Raw genomic sequence first — 19250 nt, forward strand, 5'->3', positions numbered from 1 at the left:
CTGGAGACCACATAAAGGCTGCAAGAACTTGTTTAGGTTGAATAAGTGTGGTTTAAGAGATCTGAAGTCATTCTGTGCTTTATAGTGCTTAGATTTTTGGCTAAGAGACATTCTATCATGAAAGAGGTCTCATGACCCAGGTATAAATAGGGTATAACCAAGATGTGTCCTATTCCTGTCACCCTTTCATCACCTAATTCATATATTTTGGTAAGCTATAGAGATATCTTGGGCTATCAATACTATTAACAAACACTAATTTATTAAACAAAGAGGTAAAAAAAAAATAGTGACTTACGTCTCACTGAGTACACAAATGGCTTTAAAAACTTCACAACATAATCCAGATTTGGTTTATGAATTCTCCCCAGTTGTATCAGATGGTGATCAAGCGGGTGGCTGGCTAACTCCTCCATGTCCTCCTCAGGTGTCAAACCCAGGGAAATCACAAATATGACATAACCTTGACACTTGGCCCTCAGAGCCATCTTCTTCAAGAATTCCTTTCTCTCACGATTCTCTCCGGCGGAGACCACAAAGATGACCCTGTGTTTTCTTAGGTTGGGTGTTGCTGGGAAGAGATTCTCCACGGCCCACAGTAGGGCATGGCCAATGGTGGCTTCCCCATTTAGTTGTTGGAGGTTAGTCTCAATGTACCTTTTCATTAGAGCTTGACTGTTATAAGTTGTAAACTCAAACTCTGTTTTTACCACATTCTTCTCTCTCCTGTCCCAAGGAGTATAGCTCAACAAGGCAATCCTATCACCCGAGTCTGAGACTCTAGGGTCTGAGGCAATGTCAAAGTTGTCAAGTATTGAGCTCACCAAGGCTTTCACATCCTTAAACTCATCACTTGCTATATTTCTAGAATTGTCTAAGAGGAAGGCGACATCCATGTATGAACTTTCAGGTAAGACGATTTCTTTCTTGCAGGTATTTGGAAAACACTTATCTGAAAACACAGAGATTCATCATTGGTTCAATGCTGGCACAAGGAGACACTGTTGGTTGAGATCTTCCAGTATATAAGGAACTGATTATCAAAAATTAATCATCTGATCAATACCTCTTCAACTTCAATACTTCATCTTTTAAATTAATCAGGAATTTTCCACTTCCTCATAATTTCTATGACCACTAGCAGACAATTTGGGAACATCTTTGTTGAAAGTAGATATAAGTAACATGTATATTTGAAGTCTATAATTCATGTACAAACTCATTTAGAAAATATTTTTAATATTTCAGAAGCCTTTGATACAAACTATCAAATTGTCCCCAGGAAGAGCCAAATCAATTGGGATAATCTTCTAAACTAATTCTTACATTCTATGGAAACTTCCAACATTACAGAGATTGAAACCCTGACACACAGTGTTGAAAGACTGAAAAACTTAAAATAGAATCTACAATCAAATATCTTTGATAAAGATAGATTTAATAACGCACCCAGAAGACATTTAAGTGTTTCAGCCTAATAAATTCTTTTCATTAGTCTTACCATAGCAAAGTGTACAGCGCCGAAGCCTTTCTAATGGGTCATATTCCCCGTTTGGAGGAACGGAAAGCACCTGAAATGTTCCTGTGTTGTCAAACTGCATTGAAAAAGAAATATATGCTCATTTGATTGTTTTCTTTAGTCATCATTGTTACAGGGAAGAATCTGTTTCTTTAACTTTAACATTTGCTTCCCATTGCTTTTGTTCACTGAAAGGATACTGTCCATACATAATTGCCTTGGGGAACCCTGACCCTCTGCCTGAATGTTAAACCAAAGTGTCTTTGTTCAGAGTCAGAGGTGATTCTGTCCACCTGTGAATGGCTGCAAGAAAGAAGAAATGAACACATCCCCTACCAGAGGCTGACCATTCCAGGAGATATTTGCAAGATTCATGGCCTTTTTACTTTACTTCCTCACCTCCCATCTCCCCTCTGTGAAACTGGCCTTCAGACCCCAATAAGATGGCATTTTTGAGGTTATTTTGAGACATTAGCCTGCCATCTTCTTGGTCTGCTAGTTTTCCAAATAAAGTCGTTATAACTTGCCTCAACACCTTGTCTCCAGATTCACTGGCCTGTTGTTCAACAAGCAGAGCAAGCTTGGACATGGTAACATCATCAAGAATTCACTGTGCACCCACTTCAAGAGTTTGAAACACACCTGCCTGGCCACCATCGCCTTGCCTTGTTGCTCACTGCTCTGTTCTGTGCATCTTCATGTATGCACATGTACGCGCGCGCACGCGCACACACACACACACACACACACAACTACTCCCCTTTGATCCTAAACATAATGAAAGGAAACACAGAAACTGTATCAGCAGCTCAATTTTATAAGCAAACTGCCACAAGATAACCACAGGATTCACTCACTGGGTTAGATATTAAAGCCTCATTCCTATCTCCAAGCCTGCAATTCTGCACTGAATATTTCCACAATTCTGATTATGGACCAGCTGATTATGTGCTATACATCAGCTTCTGGAGTTGGGTCCTGTAGAAATTTTACATTCACAAGTTACCTTTGACGTCTTTAAGTAGCGATTCCAACTATTTCTGGGCTTCCCAGGTGTCACTAGTGGTAAAGAACCCGCCTGCCAATGCAGCAGACATAAGAGATGTGGGTTCCATCCCTGGGTTGGGAAGATCCCCTGGAGGGGGGCACGGCAGCCCAGTCCAGTATTTTTGCCTGGAGAATTCTATGGACAGAGGAGCCTGGCAGGTTACAGCCCATAGGGTTGCAGAGAGTCAGACACAACTGAAGTGACTTAGCACGCATGCACACCACTATTTCCACCCAATTATGCTATCTATTAATAGAAAAAGGTGCATCTTTCATATTTCCCTGATCACAAATTCCAACTAAAAGTCTATTCCAGTCATACATCCCTTCACTGTTCACCTGAAACTATTACAACATTGTTAATCGGCTATACCCCAATACAGAATAAAAAGTTCAAAAGAAAAAAAGTATATTCCATACTACTCATCCATAGAAAAGAATGATATATGCCATTTCCAGCAACATAGATGGACCTAGAGAAAGACAAGTATCATATCACTTATATGTGGCATCTAAAACACAGCACAAATGAACATATGTACAAAACAGAGATGGACACATAAATACAGAGAAAAGACTTGTGGTTGCCGAGGGGGTGCAGAGGAGGGAAGGGCTGGGGGTTTGGGATAGAAGATGCAAACTATTATATATAGGATGGATAAACAACTGGAGCCTACTGTATAGCACAGGAGACTATTCAACATTGTGATAAACCGTAATGGAAAAAGAATGACTATATATGTATAACTGGATCTCTCTGCTGTACAGTAGAAATTAACACAATATGTAAATCAACTATACTTCAATTTATTCATTCAGCGACTCAGTGACTATATATTGGGCATTTACTTTGTATGAGGCGCAACGCATCACAGATACTTTGATTATATGGAAGAAATAAATCATTCTCAGGAGATGAATGGATCTCTCAGTCCGACATGCTCCTGCTTTTGTTTCTTCCCCCTCAAGAAATCAACAGATTAGAAAAACCACCCCCTCTGTTTTTCTGTAAAGGGCTGAGCATTTTTAAATAGTTATAATCAGTCCAGCCTTATAGTTAGAATGTAGCTACTACATTTCTACTCTCTAAATTTTATGAAACTGGATACTTTGGTATAATTTTGTACTGACCTTGCTGCTCCCCTGTGTCAAACATTAAATGCCTATCTCTTTTCCAGAGGATCTTCCTGACCCAGAAATCGAACCAGGGTCTCCTGCATTGCAAGCCGATTCTTTATCAACTGAGCTATCAGGGAAGCCCAAAACACCAACTGTGACCCTAGTCAATCAAGGAAGTTTATTCACAGGAATCAGCCACATGCTCTTCACTCATTTGTTCATTCAACCAATATTCATTGAGTGCATACAATGTGAAATAGGTACTATTCTAGGTGCTGGGGATACAGAAATAGACAAAGCAGATGAACCCTCTACCCTATATTCCAGTGGGGGGACACGTACCAAAGGAAAACAAATAAGCTATATTGGGAGGTAATATTTTCATAAAAATACTTTAACTTCCTACAATTCTTTCTGTCAGGATCTACTGTGACTCTATGGCTCCTATTTTCAAAAAAATTGTGTTTGTCTTATGAACAGATTAAATCTATTCATGTTATAGAGGGCTTTTCTTTTTATAGTAGAAATATATGTATTTGTGGGCTTCCCAGTTGGCACTAGTGATAAAGAACCCGCCTGCCAATGCAGGACATGTGACAGGCGTGGGTTTGATCCCTGGGTTAGGAAGATCCCCTGGAGGAGGGCATGGCAACCCACTCCAGTATTCTTGCCTGGAGAATCCCATGGACAGAGGAGCCTGATGGGCTATGGTCCATAGGGTCACAAAGAGCTGGACACAACTAAAGCGAATTAGCATGTACTCACTCATGTGTATTTGTGTAAAATAGATCTTTTTAATCTCTTGGGCAACATAATGGCTTATCCCAGCTTCAGGAGTATGTATTTCATGGTTAATATGACCATATTTTATAACAGTAGAACAGTAGACAGAGAAGTTCTTATGTTTGATGGAAGAAAGAGGAAAGCACAGATCCCATGAGAATCTGTGAATCCAAAAGGGACGGAACTCCTCTTGGGAAAAAGGTTCATACACATCAAAGTTTTACACAACATTAAGCATTCAAAAGTCCCTTAAACTTCACCCATCACAGGTTAAGACCAGTTGTTCAATGAGACACAGGCAACAGACGGCAGATTTGAGAAATACTAGGTCAGCAGAAGACTGACAGCTCTCTCTATCAGACAAACTCAAGTTCAAAGCTTGACTTAGCCACTTAGTAGCTGTACAAAATGGGAGAAGTCACTCAACAATCTGGGCCTCAGTTTCTCGATTTTTAAATGGAGATAACATGCATTCAGTTCAGTGTTTACTAGAAATTGGATTTCAAGGACTCTGGCAACAAGACAGCTATGAAAATTGCACAGGGGGTCAAGAGGCCACTTGATTCCTACTCCCCAGTATTCCTATTCTGCCAGTACCAGTATCTAAAAATAACGACATTGCCAAGGGAGGTACTTACCCCAAAAGCCTCATCAAGGTAAACCTTTTCATTAAAAGCGAAGACTGCAGGACTGATATCCAAGGCGCTAAACTCCATGGTGGCCGTGATGATGGATGACCTACTTGCAGCTTGTCCGTTGCTAAAAAACACAGCAACTCTCTGCACATTGGCTCCTGCAGACATCCGCTTAAAGATGTTCCGAGCCACAAACCTCATTGCATTCCCAATGTCTCGGACTTCCCCAGAACTTTGATATTTTATTTGGGAGAGAAGCTGAAGAAGCTGCTTCTTGCTACGGTAGTCAGACCCACGGATGAGGTAGCTGGTGCTCGAGTTGTAGGAAACCACAACAACTCTTGCTCCCACAGGGCAATTACTTTCCCTGATGTGAAGGTCACTGACAATAGAAGTGATAATGTCCCTCATTTCATTAAATCTCCGTTCTGTGATATCGTCGGACTGGTCCAGGGCAAATACCAGCTCTGTTGGATACACAGGACACTTTTCTACAAAAATGAGAGTCAGAAGTGTTAAGTTGCTTCACTGGGTCAAAAGGCTTTCCCATTCCATTTACTCCAGGGAGATAGTCGGCACTGAGGTCTGGGAAAATGCAGCTGTCACATCAAATCTAGAATCAGAGCTATCCACGTGTAAAGGGGGGGAAAGGATTCTGCTTTGTTAGCCTAAGGTGTTACTTAAATACAGAGTGATGAAATCTGGCAATATAATGTTCAGACTTCACCATCTACCATCTGTCTTCATTTAAAAAGAAATTGGAAGGAGTGTTTGGGCTGATGGAATTATCCTGTATCCTGATTGTGTGATGATCACACAAATCATGCATGTGTAAACACTGAACAGAAGAGTGAATTTCACTCTATGGAAAATTTTAAAAGGAAACTATGGCTTTTCAGGAAATCTGAAAGCTTATTCTCTTAAAAAAAACTTCAGAAATGACCTACTAATAATGATCAAGTCAGCTGGGAGATTTTCATCCATTTATGCGGCAAATACCTGAGTATTCGTCACGTGAGATGCAGGCTAACACGCGCTGTGAGGTGCATGTGAAGACGGACAAACAGGTCTACCTTCAAGGAACTTGTCTGCGGAGGATCATGATATGGAAAGGTAGACGGTGATCATTATTCTTCTCGGGGATTATTCTTCAGAGGACAAAGAGGCTGTTTCTAGGGAGAGGGGACTTCAGGGGCTTTGGGATGACAGCCAGGGTGGCAGGAGGAAGGGGCAGCGTAGTGGACCACAGCAGACCTGCATTGAGCTGTCTGTAGTCCCCAACTCAGTCCAAATGGTTTTATGATAACTGCACTTTGGGAATTTCACAGGGTATCTCCTCTATGATTACAAATAATGGCCTTGTTAAAGTCTGAACACAGAAGAGGAAAAGAAATGATTTAAAAATTAGCCAACCCTCCATGTGCACAGGCTGTTTTACTCTCCCCAATCTGGCTTACTCCCAAAGCACATTAAATTCAAAGTATCCCATCTCCCAACCACTGTTCTCAGTAATAGAAATAGAGGAGAAACTGTTGATTTCAAGATGTGTTTTTGAATCAAGACATTTTACTGTGAAGAAATTTTAAAAATATGAAACCCAAAAATGAAAAAGAAAATGAGAAAAATGATGTCTTATTTCTTGTTGTTCAGTTGCAAAGTCATGTCTGACTCTTTGCAACCTCATGGACTGTAGCACATATTTCTTAACCTTTTAGTAAAAATGCTTAACAAAACGGTAGATAACTGTCTTCATAGATGACCCATCATCACAGATATCCCCTGAAGGCAGTACCAATTTCCATTTGTTTTTAATCTCTCCCTTTCCGAGGGCCAGCATGGTACCTGACAAATTTAATTCAAATTCACAAAGTTTTGTTGAGCTCTTAGACATCAGATTTTGGGGGGATTAAAGGGAATGGCACCAAACTTTGGGATGAGCTCAAAGACCCTGTTAATCTATCTCAACAGGCCTCTAGGAGACCAGCAGGTCTTGGAGTTGATCTCATTGGTTTCAGGGGCAACATGATCTGAGGGGTCACTGAACACCAGCTGCAGTCAAAGCCCTGGAAGATCCTCCTGCATCTTCTGGGTCAGGCTGACAAGCGGTGGACACATGGCGGTGAGAGGTATGAAGGGAGGTCAAAGGAAAGAAGGAATCATCACCTGTCCCAGGTGCCAGTGTCCACAGACTTAGCAGCAGATGGAGCAACAGAATGTGGTCAGACTCCTGGCCTTGCCCTGAACTGCTCAGCAGCAAAGAACCTACCCCGTGAAGAAAATGAGTTGGAAACTGTGGCAGGACGTGGAAAGAACAGCTTGTGAAGGGGCTGGAGACCAGGTGGTCAGCATTTTATAGTCAGGTCCAAACATGACATGTACAGTTATAGTCATAATACTCATCTGCAAAGAAGTTAGAAGTCCCTATTCTCATGGGGAAGAGAGGTTTTTTTTTTTTCCTTTATAAAGTGCTTTTTCAAATCTTTAGCCCATTTATCTTTACTCTGATTTTATTATTTTTTGATGTGTGTGTGGGTGAAGGAGGGCCAAGAGGAGCTACTCCACGGTCAGGAGGGACAACTCGTCCAAGGTAAGGAGCAGCGGTTGTGCTTTGCTGGAGCAGCTGTGAAGAGATACCCCACGTCCAAGGTAAGAGAAACCCAAGTAAGATGGCAGGTGTTGCGAGAGGGCATCAGAGGGCAGACACACTGAAACCAAAATCACAGAAATCTAGTTGATCTGATCACATGGACCACAGCCCTGTCTAACTCAATGAAACTAAGCCATGCCGTGTGGGGCCACTCAAGGCAGGCGGGTCATGGTGGAGAGGTCTGACAGAATGTGGTACACCAGAGAAGGGAATGGCAAACCACTTCAGTATTCTTGCCTTGAGAACACCATGAACAGTATGAAAAGGCAAAATGATAGGATACCGAGAGAGGAACTCCCCAGGTCAGTAGGTGCCCAATATGCTACTGGAGATCAGTGGAGAAATAACTCCAGAAAGAAGGAAGGGATGGAGCCAAAGCAAAAACAACACCCAGTTGTGGATGTGACTGGTGACAAAAGCAAGGTCCGATGCTGTAAACAGAAATATTGCATAGGAACCTGGAATGTTAGGTCCATGAATCAAGGCAAATTGGAAGTGGTCAAACAGGAGATGGCAAGAGTGAACGTCGACATTCTAGGAATCAGCTAACTAAGATGGACTGGAATGGGTGAATTTAATTCAGATGACCATTATATCTACTACTGTGGGCAGGAACCCCTTAGAAGAAATGGAGTAGCCATCATGGTCAACAAAAGAGTCCAAAATGCAGTACTTGCATGCAATTTCAAAAACAACAGAATGATCTCTGTTTGCTTCCAAGGCAAACCATTCAATATCATGGTAATCCAAGCCTATATCCCAACCAGTAATGCTGAAGAAGCTGAAGTTGAACGGTTCTGTGAAGACCTACAAGACCTTTTAGAACTAACACCCAAAAATGATGTCCTTTTCATTATAGGGGACTGGAATGCAAAAGTAGAAAGTCAAGAAACACCTGGAGTAACAGGCAAATTTGGCCTTGGAGCACGGAATGAAGCAGGGCAAAGGCTAATAGAGTTTTGTCAAGAGAATGCACTGGTCATAGCAAACACCCTCTTCCAACAACACAAGAGAAGACTCTACACATGGACATCACCAGATAGTCAACATCGAAATCAGATTGATTATATTCTTTGCAGCCAAAGATGGAGAAGCTCTATACAGTCAGCAAAAACAAGACCAGAAGCTGACTGTGGCTCAGATCATGAACTCCTTATTGCCAAATTCAGACTTAAATTGAAGAAAGTAGAAAAACCACTAGACCATTCAGGTATGACCTAAACCAAATCCCTTATGATTATACAGTGGAAGTGAGAAATAGATTTAAGGGACTAGATCTGATAGATAGAGTGCCTGATGAACTCTGGACGGAGGTTCGTGACATTGTACAGGAGAGAGGGATCAAGACCATCCCCATGGAAAAGAAATGCAAAAAAGCAAAATGGCTGTCTGAGGAGGCCTTACAAATAGCTGTGAAAAGAAGAGAAGAGAAAAGCAAAGAAGAAAAGGAAGGATATAAGCATCTGAATGCAGAGTTCCAAAGAATAGCAAGGAGAGATAAAAAAGCCTTCCTCAGTGATTAATGCAAAGAAATAGAGGAAAACAACAGAATGGGAAAGACTAGAGATCTCTTCAAGAAAATTAGAGATTCCAAGGGAACATTTCATGCAAAGATGGGCTCGATAAAGGACAGAAATGGTATGGACCTAACAGAAGCAGAAGATATTAAGAAGAGGTGGCAGGAATACACAGAAGAACTGTACAAAAAAGATCTTCACGACCTGGATAATCACGATGGTGTGATCACTCACCTAGAGCCAGACATCCTGGAATGTGAAGTCAAGTGGGCCTTAGAAAGCATTACCACAAACAAAGCTAGTGGAGGTGATGGAATTCCAGTTGAGCTATTTCAGATCCTGAAAGATGATGCTGTGAAAGTGCTGCACTCAATATGCCAGCAAATTGGGAAAACTCAGCAGTGGCCACAGGACTGGAAAAGGCCAGTCTTCATTCCAATCCCAAAGAAAGGCAATGCCAAAGAATGCTCAAACTACCGCACAATTGCACTCATCTCACACGCTAGTAAAGTCATGCTCAAAATTCTCTAAGCCAGGCTTCAGTAATACGTGAACTGTGAACTTCCAGATGTTCAAGCTGGTTTTAGAAAAGGCAGAGGAACCTGAGAACAAATTGCCAACATCTGCTTGATCATCAAAAAAGCAAGAGAGTTCCAGAAAAACATCTATGTCTGCTTTATTGACTATGCCGAAGTCTTTGACTGTGTGGATCACAATAAACTGTGGAAAATTCTGAAAGAGATGGGAATACCAGACCACCTGACCTGCCTCTTGAGAAACCTATATGCAGGTCAGGAAGCAACAGTTAGAACTGGACATGGAACAACAGACTGGTTCCAAATAGGGAAAGGAGTATGTCAAGGCTGTATATTGTCCCCCTGCTTATTTAACTCATACGCAGAGTACATCATGAGAAATGCTGGGCTGGAAGAAGCACAACCTGGAGTCAAAATTGCCGGGAGAAATATCAATAACCTCAGATATGCAGATGACACCATCCTGATGGCAGAAAGTGAAGAAGAACTAAAAAGCCTCTTGATGAAAGTCAAAGAGGAGAGTGAAAAAGTTGGCTTGAAGCTCAACATTCAGAAAATTAAGATCATGGCATCTGGTCCCATCACTTCACGGGAAATAGATGGGGAAACAGTGGAAACAGTGTCAGACTTTATTTTGGGGGGCTCCAAAATCACTGCAGATGGTGACTGCAACCATGAAATTAAAAGACGCTTACTCCTTGGAAGGAAAGTTATGACCAACCTAGATAGCATATTAAAAAGCAGAGACATTACTTTGCCAGCAAAGGTCTGTCTAGTCAAGGCTATGGTTTTTCCAGTGGTCATGTATGGATGTGGGAGTTGGACTGTGTAGAAAGCTGAGTGCCGAAGAATTGATGCTTTTGAAATGTGGTATTGGAGAAGACTCTTGAGAGTCCCTTGGACTGCAAGGAGATCCAACCAGTCCATCCTAAAGGAGGTCAGTCCTGGGTGTTCATTGGAAGGACTGATGCTGAAGCTGAAACTCCAATACTTTGGCCACCTCATGCGAAGAGTTGGCTCATTGGAAAAGACTCTGATGCTGGGAGGGATTGGGGGCAGGAGGAGAAGGGGACGACAGAGGATGAGATGGCTAGATGGCATCACCAACTCAATGGACATGAGTTTGGGTAAACTCCAGGAGTTGGTAATGGACAAGGGAGGACTGGCATGCTATGATTCATGGAATCACAAAGAGTCGAACACAACTGAGCAACTGAACTGATTTACTATGTTGTATTAATTTCAGGCATACAACAGTGATTCATTTATATTTATATGTATATTTATATATATTCAGATTCTTTTCCTTTATAGGTTATTATAAAATATTGAGCAGAATTCTCTGGGCTACACAGTGTCTTTGCTGGTAATCTGTTTTATATATAGTAGTGTGTATATGGGCTTGTCAGAATGCTGGAAGTAGTTCAGCAAGAAACATAATATCGTAAGAATACTCACCTTTCCAACAAGCTATAAAAAGGAGAGAGAGAGAGAAAGAGTCTGTTACATTTTTGGAATTCAGACTAAAAATAACCCCCAAAACAAAATTTCAACCTTAGTATTCTGTTTAGCTCTTATTGCAAATGAGGCTAATTCCTAATTACAGGAAGTCAAGGTTAAATGTGAGAGAAGGATGGACACCGAATTCTACTATTTTATGGGTCTTCCTGACCTTTCCTCCTGCGAACCCTGGCCAGCAGACTTTAACATGACTCTGGTTGCAATTTGAATCATTGATCCCTTGTTTTAGAAACAGAACAGATAAGCCTCTGATCAAATGGCATGATAGCTAAATTTGTTTTGTCTCTCTTTTTACAACCTTCTGAGAGCTGTTCAGCAAGGCAGGACTAAAATATGGGGTCTTCTTCTCTTCCTTGATGAACACCTTTGGGAACCTCTGTTTTTCTGAAGAACTGTGGGGATTTCCAAATGAATTTTGTCTCTGCTTAAAAAAAAAAAAAAAATAGCTCCTGGGTTTCAGTGATCTCCATATCCAGACAGAAGGAACACTCAAGGCTTCCTCCTGAGCATCTGATTTCTCCAAGTGTTTTGCTTGGTAAGCGTGAGATGAATAAGGGGGAAAGAATGGTAAATCTTTAAGCACAAGCCTAGCAATTTCCATGCTCCTTCTACTCAACACCCTGGAAGCAAATGATCACTCCAAGACACTAAAAGACTTTGCTAGCCCTGGCAACAACACAGTTGTCATCCGACTCACCCACAGCCCCCACCCACTCACGTCAATCCTCTGAGCATGTTTGTCTGTATCCTGCAGCTGCTGAGATGCTGAGGGTCAGCAGAGGGTACACAGGGCCCACCGCCTCCTCTGCATCTCAAGGCCTGAAATAGACTCCTTCTGACTGAGAAGTCCCACTGGTTAACCTCCAGCCCAGCTGCGATGCTAGAAGCACAGACTCTAGGAACAGACACTTTTGTCTGGGTTTCAGTCTGGCAAAGCTGCATGACTTTGGAGAAACTACTTGACTTCTTTCAAGTGTGTCTCTTGTTTTCTATTTGGCGTTTCCTAAAAGTCCTGTTCATTATATCTCTTCTTCTAAAACTCTAATTCCTTGGGCCCTCCTATGTTATTCCAACCACCGCTTTCTCTCCCCATTCTCCACAGCCTCCTAGATCTTATTTTATTCTGGGGGAAGGTGCTACCCACTAGCCCAGGGCCCAGGCCCTCATCCCAGCGTGGCTAGAGCTGTGCTTGGGCTGAAGAACAGCCCCGATGGAGCACGATTGCAACCCTGCGGGGCCTTGGGTGTCAGCCATCAAGGAAGGCCGTCGGGATTCGTGCCAAAGGTCTTTCTCCCCGTCTCAGCCCTGCACTCTGTAGCTCCATGGTCTGGCTCCAAACCCTGCCCGCTCCCTCTGCACCACCAAACTTCCCGACTACCTCCTTGCATGCAGTGCTGGAAAGTGCCCTTCAAAGCTCAAACCCTCCAGGGCGGGCACTCACCTCCCACCCCTTCTACCTCTCGGTGGCCCCTGATTCACGACACACGCTCTTCTCTCCACAGTGGCTCCCCCTTGTTCGCTCCCTGAGCCCCGGGCTGGTTCTCACCTGCTCCCTGTGATAGAGAGCCTTTCAGCTCTCAAGGGGCATCTTTGACACGGGTTCCCTGCCCCACCCCACCCAACACCTCACTCTGGAGTTCTCTCCATTGGCTGCTTTTTTGCCTTTTCCCAAGCTGCCCAAACTTGGCAGGATTCTCTGCAACGCCGTTTTACTGGGGTCAGGTCCACTCTTTTTGCTAGGGCAACTCCCTGGGTTCATCCCTTGGGTTTCTGTATCTGTGTCTCCAGTTGCACATTCCTGGGAATCTCATCCATCCCTGCGGCTCTAAGGACATTAGTGACTCCAGCTTTCTGAGATTCTCACCTTTAAAGGACTCCATTTCATCAGCTGCCTGTAGATCATTTCACTTTAGGGTCTGCACAGCATTACTTTCCCTCTGAAATGTGGGAACTCATCACCTCTTCCTACCAATCTGTGTTCTTCAGAGTTATTCCTCTGCCTGCTCATCCACGGTGGTACCAAACCTCTCCCCATCTGGCCTTACAGAATTTTAAACTGGATTCTGTTGTTGGTCTTTCCTGGCCATACACCTTCAATGACTACATTTTTTATCTAATCTCCTTCAGTAAGTCTCTCGGGGTTTCCATTCTTCTGGTTGTGACTGTATGGCATGATTATAAACCACAATGGAAACACAAAGAAAGAAAAACCACCTAAAAGTCTATCATCCTAACATAATACATGGCTACATTTTCCCAATTTCTCTTCTCATATTTGTTTCCAGAGTGTTTCTATGTTTGTGTGTGTGTGTGTGTACATATCAGGGCTTCCCTGGTGGCTCAGTGGGAAAGAATCTGCCTGCCAATGCAGGAGACTTGGATTTAACTTCTGGATCAGGGAGATCCCCTGGAGAAGGAACTGACAACCCACTCCAGTATTCTCGCCTGGGAAATCCCATGGACAGAGGGGCCTGGTGGGCCTCAGTCCACTGGGCTGCAAAGAGTCGGACCCGGGACACGACTGAGCAACCGAACAGCAACAGCATATATGTAACCTCAAACCGCCATGGTCACCCCTATACATAACTGCTATACCAGTGTGAGCTAAATCACACACCTTTTGAGTTGGTCACATCATATCTCACAGGCGTGTTTTCCCTCCCTCTAGAAAGTACACCTCTGAGCTAAGGCATATGTCTTTCCCTTCCACCTTTGTCATGAGCTGTTCCCACAGCAGGCCCTCAGAGCAAGCCTGCCGCCAAGGACATAAGGCTTCTCTACCAGCAAGTCCAGCCTACTGATTCTGCATCCCCACATGGCTTTCGTCCCGAGTGCCCTCACCAATCACCGATGCCGTAAGACACACTCAGATACTCACGACTATGATCCCGCATGAACTGGATTAGATCACATTGCTGTACGTGGAAAAGGAGAGAGAAAAAAAGAAACATGAGCACGGGGATTTCCAAGTGGCCATATTCATTTCCCAGGCAACGGGTTGCATTTTGTGTATGTGTGAATAATGAGATACGTACAGAATATACGGGCTGCCCTGCCATCCCTTTAGGGCCCTAGGAAAACAAACACAGAGCAAGTTATCAGTAGAAGAACTGGAGTCGTCAACGCTATTTCCTCACATACACCAAGAGTATAAACCTTTTTGTTTCAGCGTTTCATCAATTAAGCTAATATCTACCTACACTGAACTGAATGATTTTTCTAGGACGACAAGAAGGAAAGAAACAAAAGTATTTCTTAAAGATATATGTACCGCAGATAGAACATTTAGAAGGCATTTCTTGTAAGAATACTTAAAAATATAAACAGTAAGCTTCCCAAGGAACAGCATGAAGGAGAGACATATACTGAAGTATATTCAAACTCCTGGCAGCGGCACACAGCCACCCCATTTGTGAAAAAGGCAATTACATAGCCAAATGGACACTACATAGGATAGCGTGCACACTAACCCGTACATCCTGCAAGGTGCTGGATGGAAGGAGTGCAGATACCTGGGTGAGATGAGTCAAGGAAGGCCCCCAAACACACCCAGCCGCCTTTCTTGACGCTGTGGATTTTTCGCTTTTTCTCTTTTATTCCTTTTATGAGATCAGCCTTCTTCTTGGCATTTGGTTCTTGTGTTTGCACATATGAATCCCTTTGGGCAGCTAGTGAAAGCTAGGATGCTGGCTTCAGAAAGTGTTATCACATGTTCATGACTGCTATATGATTTCACTGACTCTCCCGCCAGCAGCTCAACTACTGATGTCAGTGTAAGAACTTCTTTCTAAATGACAACTTGAGCATCCGTCCATCTATCCATCCACCCATCCATCCAATGAACAGCTAAACATCTGCTGAGTGCTGAGGTGCCTCTCCGTGTGCTGCTACTGTTAACCAGAACTGTGATGGCATCCATGATTTTACCCTCTGCGGGCACATTCTCTTCCTGATCCAAATCAGAAAATACGCATCTCACTAAAAGTTGCAGAGTCTCATTCTTCCCTTTACAAGTAACAGCAGAAAACAGCAAAGAATGCACAGCCATTTAAACAGAAGGAGGAGCAGTTTCCAACTAATGAACAGGACAGACGCCCACATCCTACAGAAGATCAGACGGTAGAGAGTAGGTCCCAAAAGACTGAGTTTAAGAATAACTTGGAGCAGCTTCTTCAGGAGAAGCTAAGGGCCACAGGTCTGAGACAAGAGAAGCCACAGTCTAGACCAGCATGGCCAAACACAAGAGCAGGAAGATGTGGGACCCCCAGGGCAAGCTACAGAATCTGGAAAGGAGACCAGTCCAGATTGACCCAGGAACTAGATTCTCACCCATGTGACTAAGAATAGTCACTAGTTCCTTCATGCAAAAGAAAGGAAAGATTGTACCAGAGTATCCTTTACTCTAGTTGATTCTTATTCTATTACAGACTCAGTTTTCCACAGAAGATCCATGTTTTTGTTTTCTTTATAAAGTGGCAAGTTATAGAACCTCCAGGTAGTCAGAAAACAGTCACACTGCACAAAACAAGAGAAGCAATTTCTCCTCTCCTTACGCACTGTTTTCTGCACCTCACACACAAAACACGGGCACTGGCACCGTTTAGCTCCTACTTGACTGTTCTGTTTAGGAGGGGAGAGACAGGTTAATACGTCATCACAGTAACACTGCTGCTGCTGCTGCTAAGTCACTTCAGTCGTGTCCGACTCTGTGTGACCCCATAGACGGAAGCCTACCAGGCTCCCCCTTCCCTGGGATTCTCCAGGCAAGAACACTGGAGTGGGTTGCCATTTCCTTCTCCAATGTGTGAAAGTGAAAAGTGAAAGTGAAGTCGCTCAGTCGTGTCCGACCCTTAGCGACCCCACAGACTGCAGCCCACCAGGCTCCTCCATCCGTGGGATTTTCTAGGCAAGAGTACTGGAGTGGCTTGCCATTGCCTTCTCCGTCACAGTAACACAGAAGGTGCTACAATAGACATGTGGATATCTTGCCAGTGAGAGACGCGCCTGGCTCTGCTCAGGAACGCTTCTAGAGGTAACCGAATCTCTTGTAATTCAATCACAGAGGAAAGTTGCAATTTTATTTCCTTATCGCTTTAGCATCTAAATCATGAGTTCAGGAAGGTAACAACAGTGGCTTGGGAAACTGATCAACTTGTCAGGACAGCTTAATGAAGCTTACGCAATTCTATCCCTGTTTTAAAACTTCAGTAAAAATTAACAGTCACAGCTCATATTTGTATTGAAATTTTATAGTTTACAAAGAGCATTCACATTTGATTATCTGATCCTCACAGCAGCTACCTTTGGAGGTGGTTCAAACAGGACAAGTCATTACCATCTTAGAAGGAAACTAATAGACCCAGGGACCCATCCAAGGGCACCCAGGCAGCAAGAAACAGAACTTGGACTTGAACCCAGTGTTTCTGACTTTAAGGTCTGTGCCCATTCTATTGGGCATCCTAGGAAGTCGCACACTACTTAGCTCTCATGAGTGTACTCACTCTCCGTCCAGGGGGGCCTTGGCGTCCAGGAGAGCCTTCTTCACCTTTCAGGCCTACCGTGAGCTGCAGGTAGAAATATACATGAGTTTCCACATCCTCCATCCGTGGGGACTCCCTCAGCCTTAATGAGACCTTATAATTGCTTTAAAAAATTTAGATGAAGCAAACAATAATTCAGGTCAAGCATGTTCCTCACTTTTAATATAAATAGCCATCCTTTTTACTCATAGAATTCAGAGAAAAAATAATTTTTTCCAATAGTTCATTGTTAGTGTATAGAAATACAACTTATTTTTATATGCTGATTTTGTATCGTGCAACTTTACTGACTTTATTAGTTCTAACAGCTTTTTGATGAAGTCTTTAAGGTTTTCTATCTATAAGATCATATCACTGCAAAAAGACACTTCTACTTCTTCCCTTCTCATTAGGATGACTTTTATTTCCTTTTCTTGTGTAATCCCTCTAGCTAGGACTTCCAGTACTATGTCGAATAGGGTAGAGAAAGTGTACACCTTTGTCTTGTGCCTGGTCCCAGCAGGAAAGTTCTCAATCTTCCATTGTCGAGTGTGATGTTAGTTGTGGATTTTTCATATGTGACCTTTATTATGTTGATGTATGTTCCTTCTACGGAGAAGGCAATGGCAAGCCACTCCAGTACTCTTGCCTAGAAAATCCCATGGACAGAGGAGCCTGGTGGGCTACAGTCCATGGGGCCGCTACTAGTTGGACAAGACTGAGCGACTTCACTTTCATTTTTCATTTTCACACATTGGAGAAGGAAATGGCAACCCACTCCAGTGTTCTTGCCTGGAGAATCCCAGGGATGGCGGAGCCTGGTGGGCTGCCATCTATGGGGTTGCACAGATTCGGACATGACTGAAGTGACTTAGCAGCAGCAGCAGCATGTTCCTTCTGTACCTAATTTGTTGAGTTATAATACAGAAAAGATGCTGAATTTTGTCAAATGTTTTTTCATCATTTATTGAGATGATTCTATAATTTTTATCTTTAATTCTAAATAGCCATTCTTGTTCAGTTCAGTTCAGTCACTCAGTCGTGTCTGACTCTCTGCAACCCCATGAATCGCAGCACGCCATCACCAACTCCTGGAGCTTGCTCAAACTCATGTCCATTGAGTCAGTGACGCCATCCAACCATTTCATTATCTGTCGTCTCCTTCTCCTCCCACCTCCAATCTTTGCCAGCATCGGGGTCTTTTCCAATGAATCAGTTCTTCTCATCAGGTGGCCAAAGTATTGGAGCTTCAGCATCAGTCCTTCCAATGAATATTCAGGACTGATTTCCTATAGGATTCACTGGTTTGATCTCTTTGCAGTCCAGGGGACTCTCAAGAGTCTTCTCTAACAACGCAGTTCAAAAGCATCAATTCTTTGGCGCTCAGCTTTCTTTATGGTCCAACTCTCATATCCACACATGACTACTGGAAAAACCATAGCTTTGACTATACGGATCTTTGTCAGCAAAGTAATGTCTCTGCTTTTTAATAAGCTGCCTAGGTTGGTCATGGCTTTTCCTCCAAGGAATAAGCATCTTTTAAATTCATGGCTGCAGTCACCATCTGCAGTGAGTTTGGAGCCCCCAAAAATAAAGTCTGTCACTATTTCCATTGTTTCCCCATCTATTTGCCATGAAGTGATGGGACTGGATGCCATGATTTTAGTTTTTTGAGTGCTGAGTTTTAAGCCAACTTTTTAAGTCCTCTCTTTCACTTTCATCAAGAGGCTCTTTAAATAGACATGCTTAATAATTGGTAAACATCCATTTGCTTCCTAGCCTCTTCATCTAGTGACATCCTTTGCTCTGGCACTGGCTGTGAATTTAAATCTAAATCAATCATAAGCTAGAATTAGCATTTTAGAAAGCAAATATACTAGAGCATGTGGAGATCTAATAAAAACCTGCCATCTGCAAAGGATCAAACAAGAAAAATAATTCCCCACATACATTAGGACATGGGTTGGCTGTATCATTCCCCATAATTCAAGGTAATGGAAATAGAAATAGAAATAGAAAAATATCCAGCCAGATGTAAATTGGATCTACTGAATTGTATCTCTTTCACAATGCTAATGACCATTGATATAACACTCAATTTTAAAATGAAAGGATGCTTTTCTCAGCATTTTGTTTTTCAATAACTATAACACTCTGCACTTTGCTATTAGAACATCTCAACAGACTCCCCTAAAATGAACACCTCAAGTGACCATGGCTCTAGGAACCAGAATTGTCAGAAAACGCTCCAGGACACAGTGGAAAGATGTCAGCTACTTCACAGTGGAAGATTTCCACTCTCAAGGTTAATATTCTGGGCTTTAATATATGTCTTAGAAAAGACTGGAAGACACTGGCATTTATTGGAACAGCTTGTTATCAATCTGCAAAACTTAAAATAGTTCAG

The 19250-nt window shown here is 42.7% G+C and overlaps 1 protein-coding gene across 1 annotated transcript in view; it reads right to left on the reverse strand.

The window, feature by feature from the left end:
* Positions 1-19250, reverse strand: part of COL6A5 (collagen type VI alpha 5 chain) — a 161995-nt gene that overhangs the window by 59686 nt on the left and 83059 nt on the right. The window contains exons 29-35 of the mRNA XM_055416595.2: positions 16826-16888; positions 14360-14395; positions 14203-14239; positions 11262-11273; positions 5107-5594; positions 1502-1595; positions 299-952 (exon numbers count right to left, since the gene is read on the reverse strand). Coding sequence (XP_055272570.2) covers positions 299-952; positions 1502-1595; positions 5107-5594; positions 11262-11273; positions 14203-14239; positions 14360-14395; positions 16826-16888 — 1384 coding nt within the window. The remainder of the gene's footprint in view (positions 1-298; positions 953-1501; positions 1596-5106; positions 5595-11261; positions 11274-14202; positions 14240-14359; positions 14396-16825; positions 16889-19250) is intronic.

This window comes from Moschus berezovskii, chromosome 1 (assembly GCF_049115385.1).
Source record: "Moschus berezovskii isolate FMDL1 chromosome 1, NW_MosBer_1.0, whole genome shotgun sequence".
Classification (NCBI taxonomy): Eukaryota; Metazoa; Chordata; class Mammalia; order Artiodactyla; family Moschidae; genus Moschus; species Moschus berezovskii.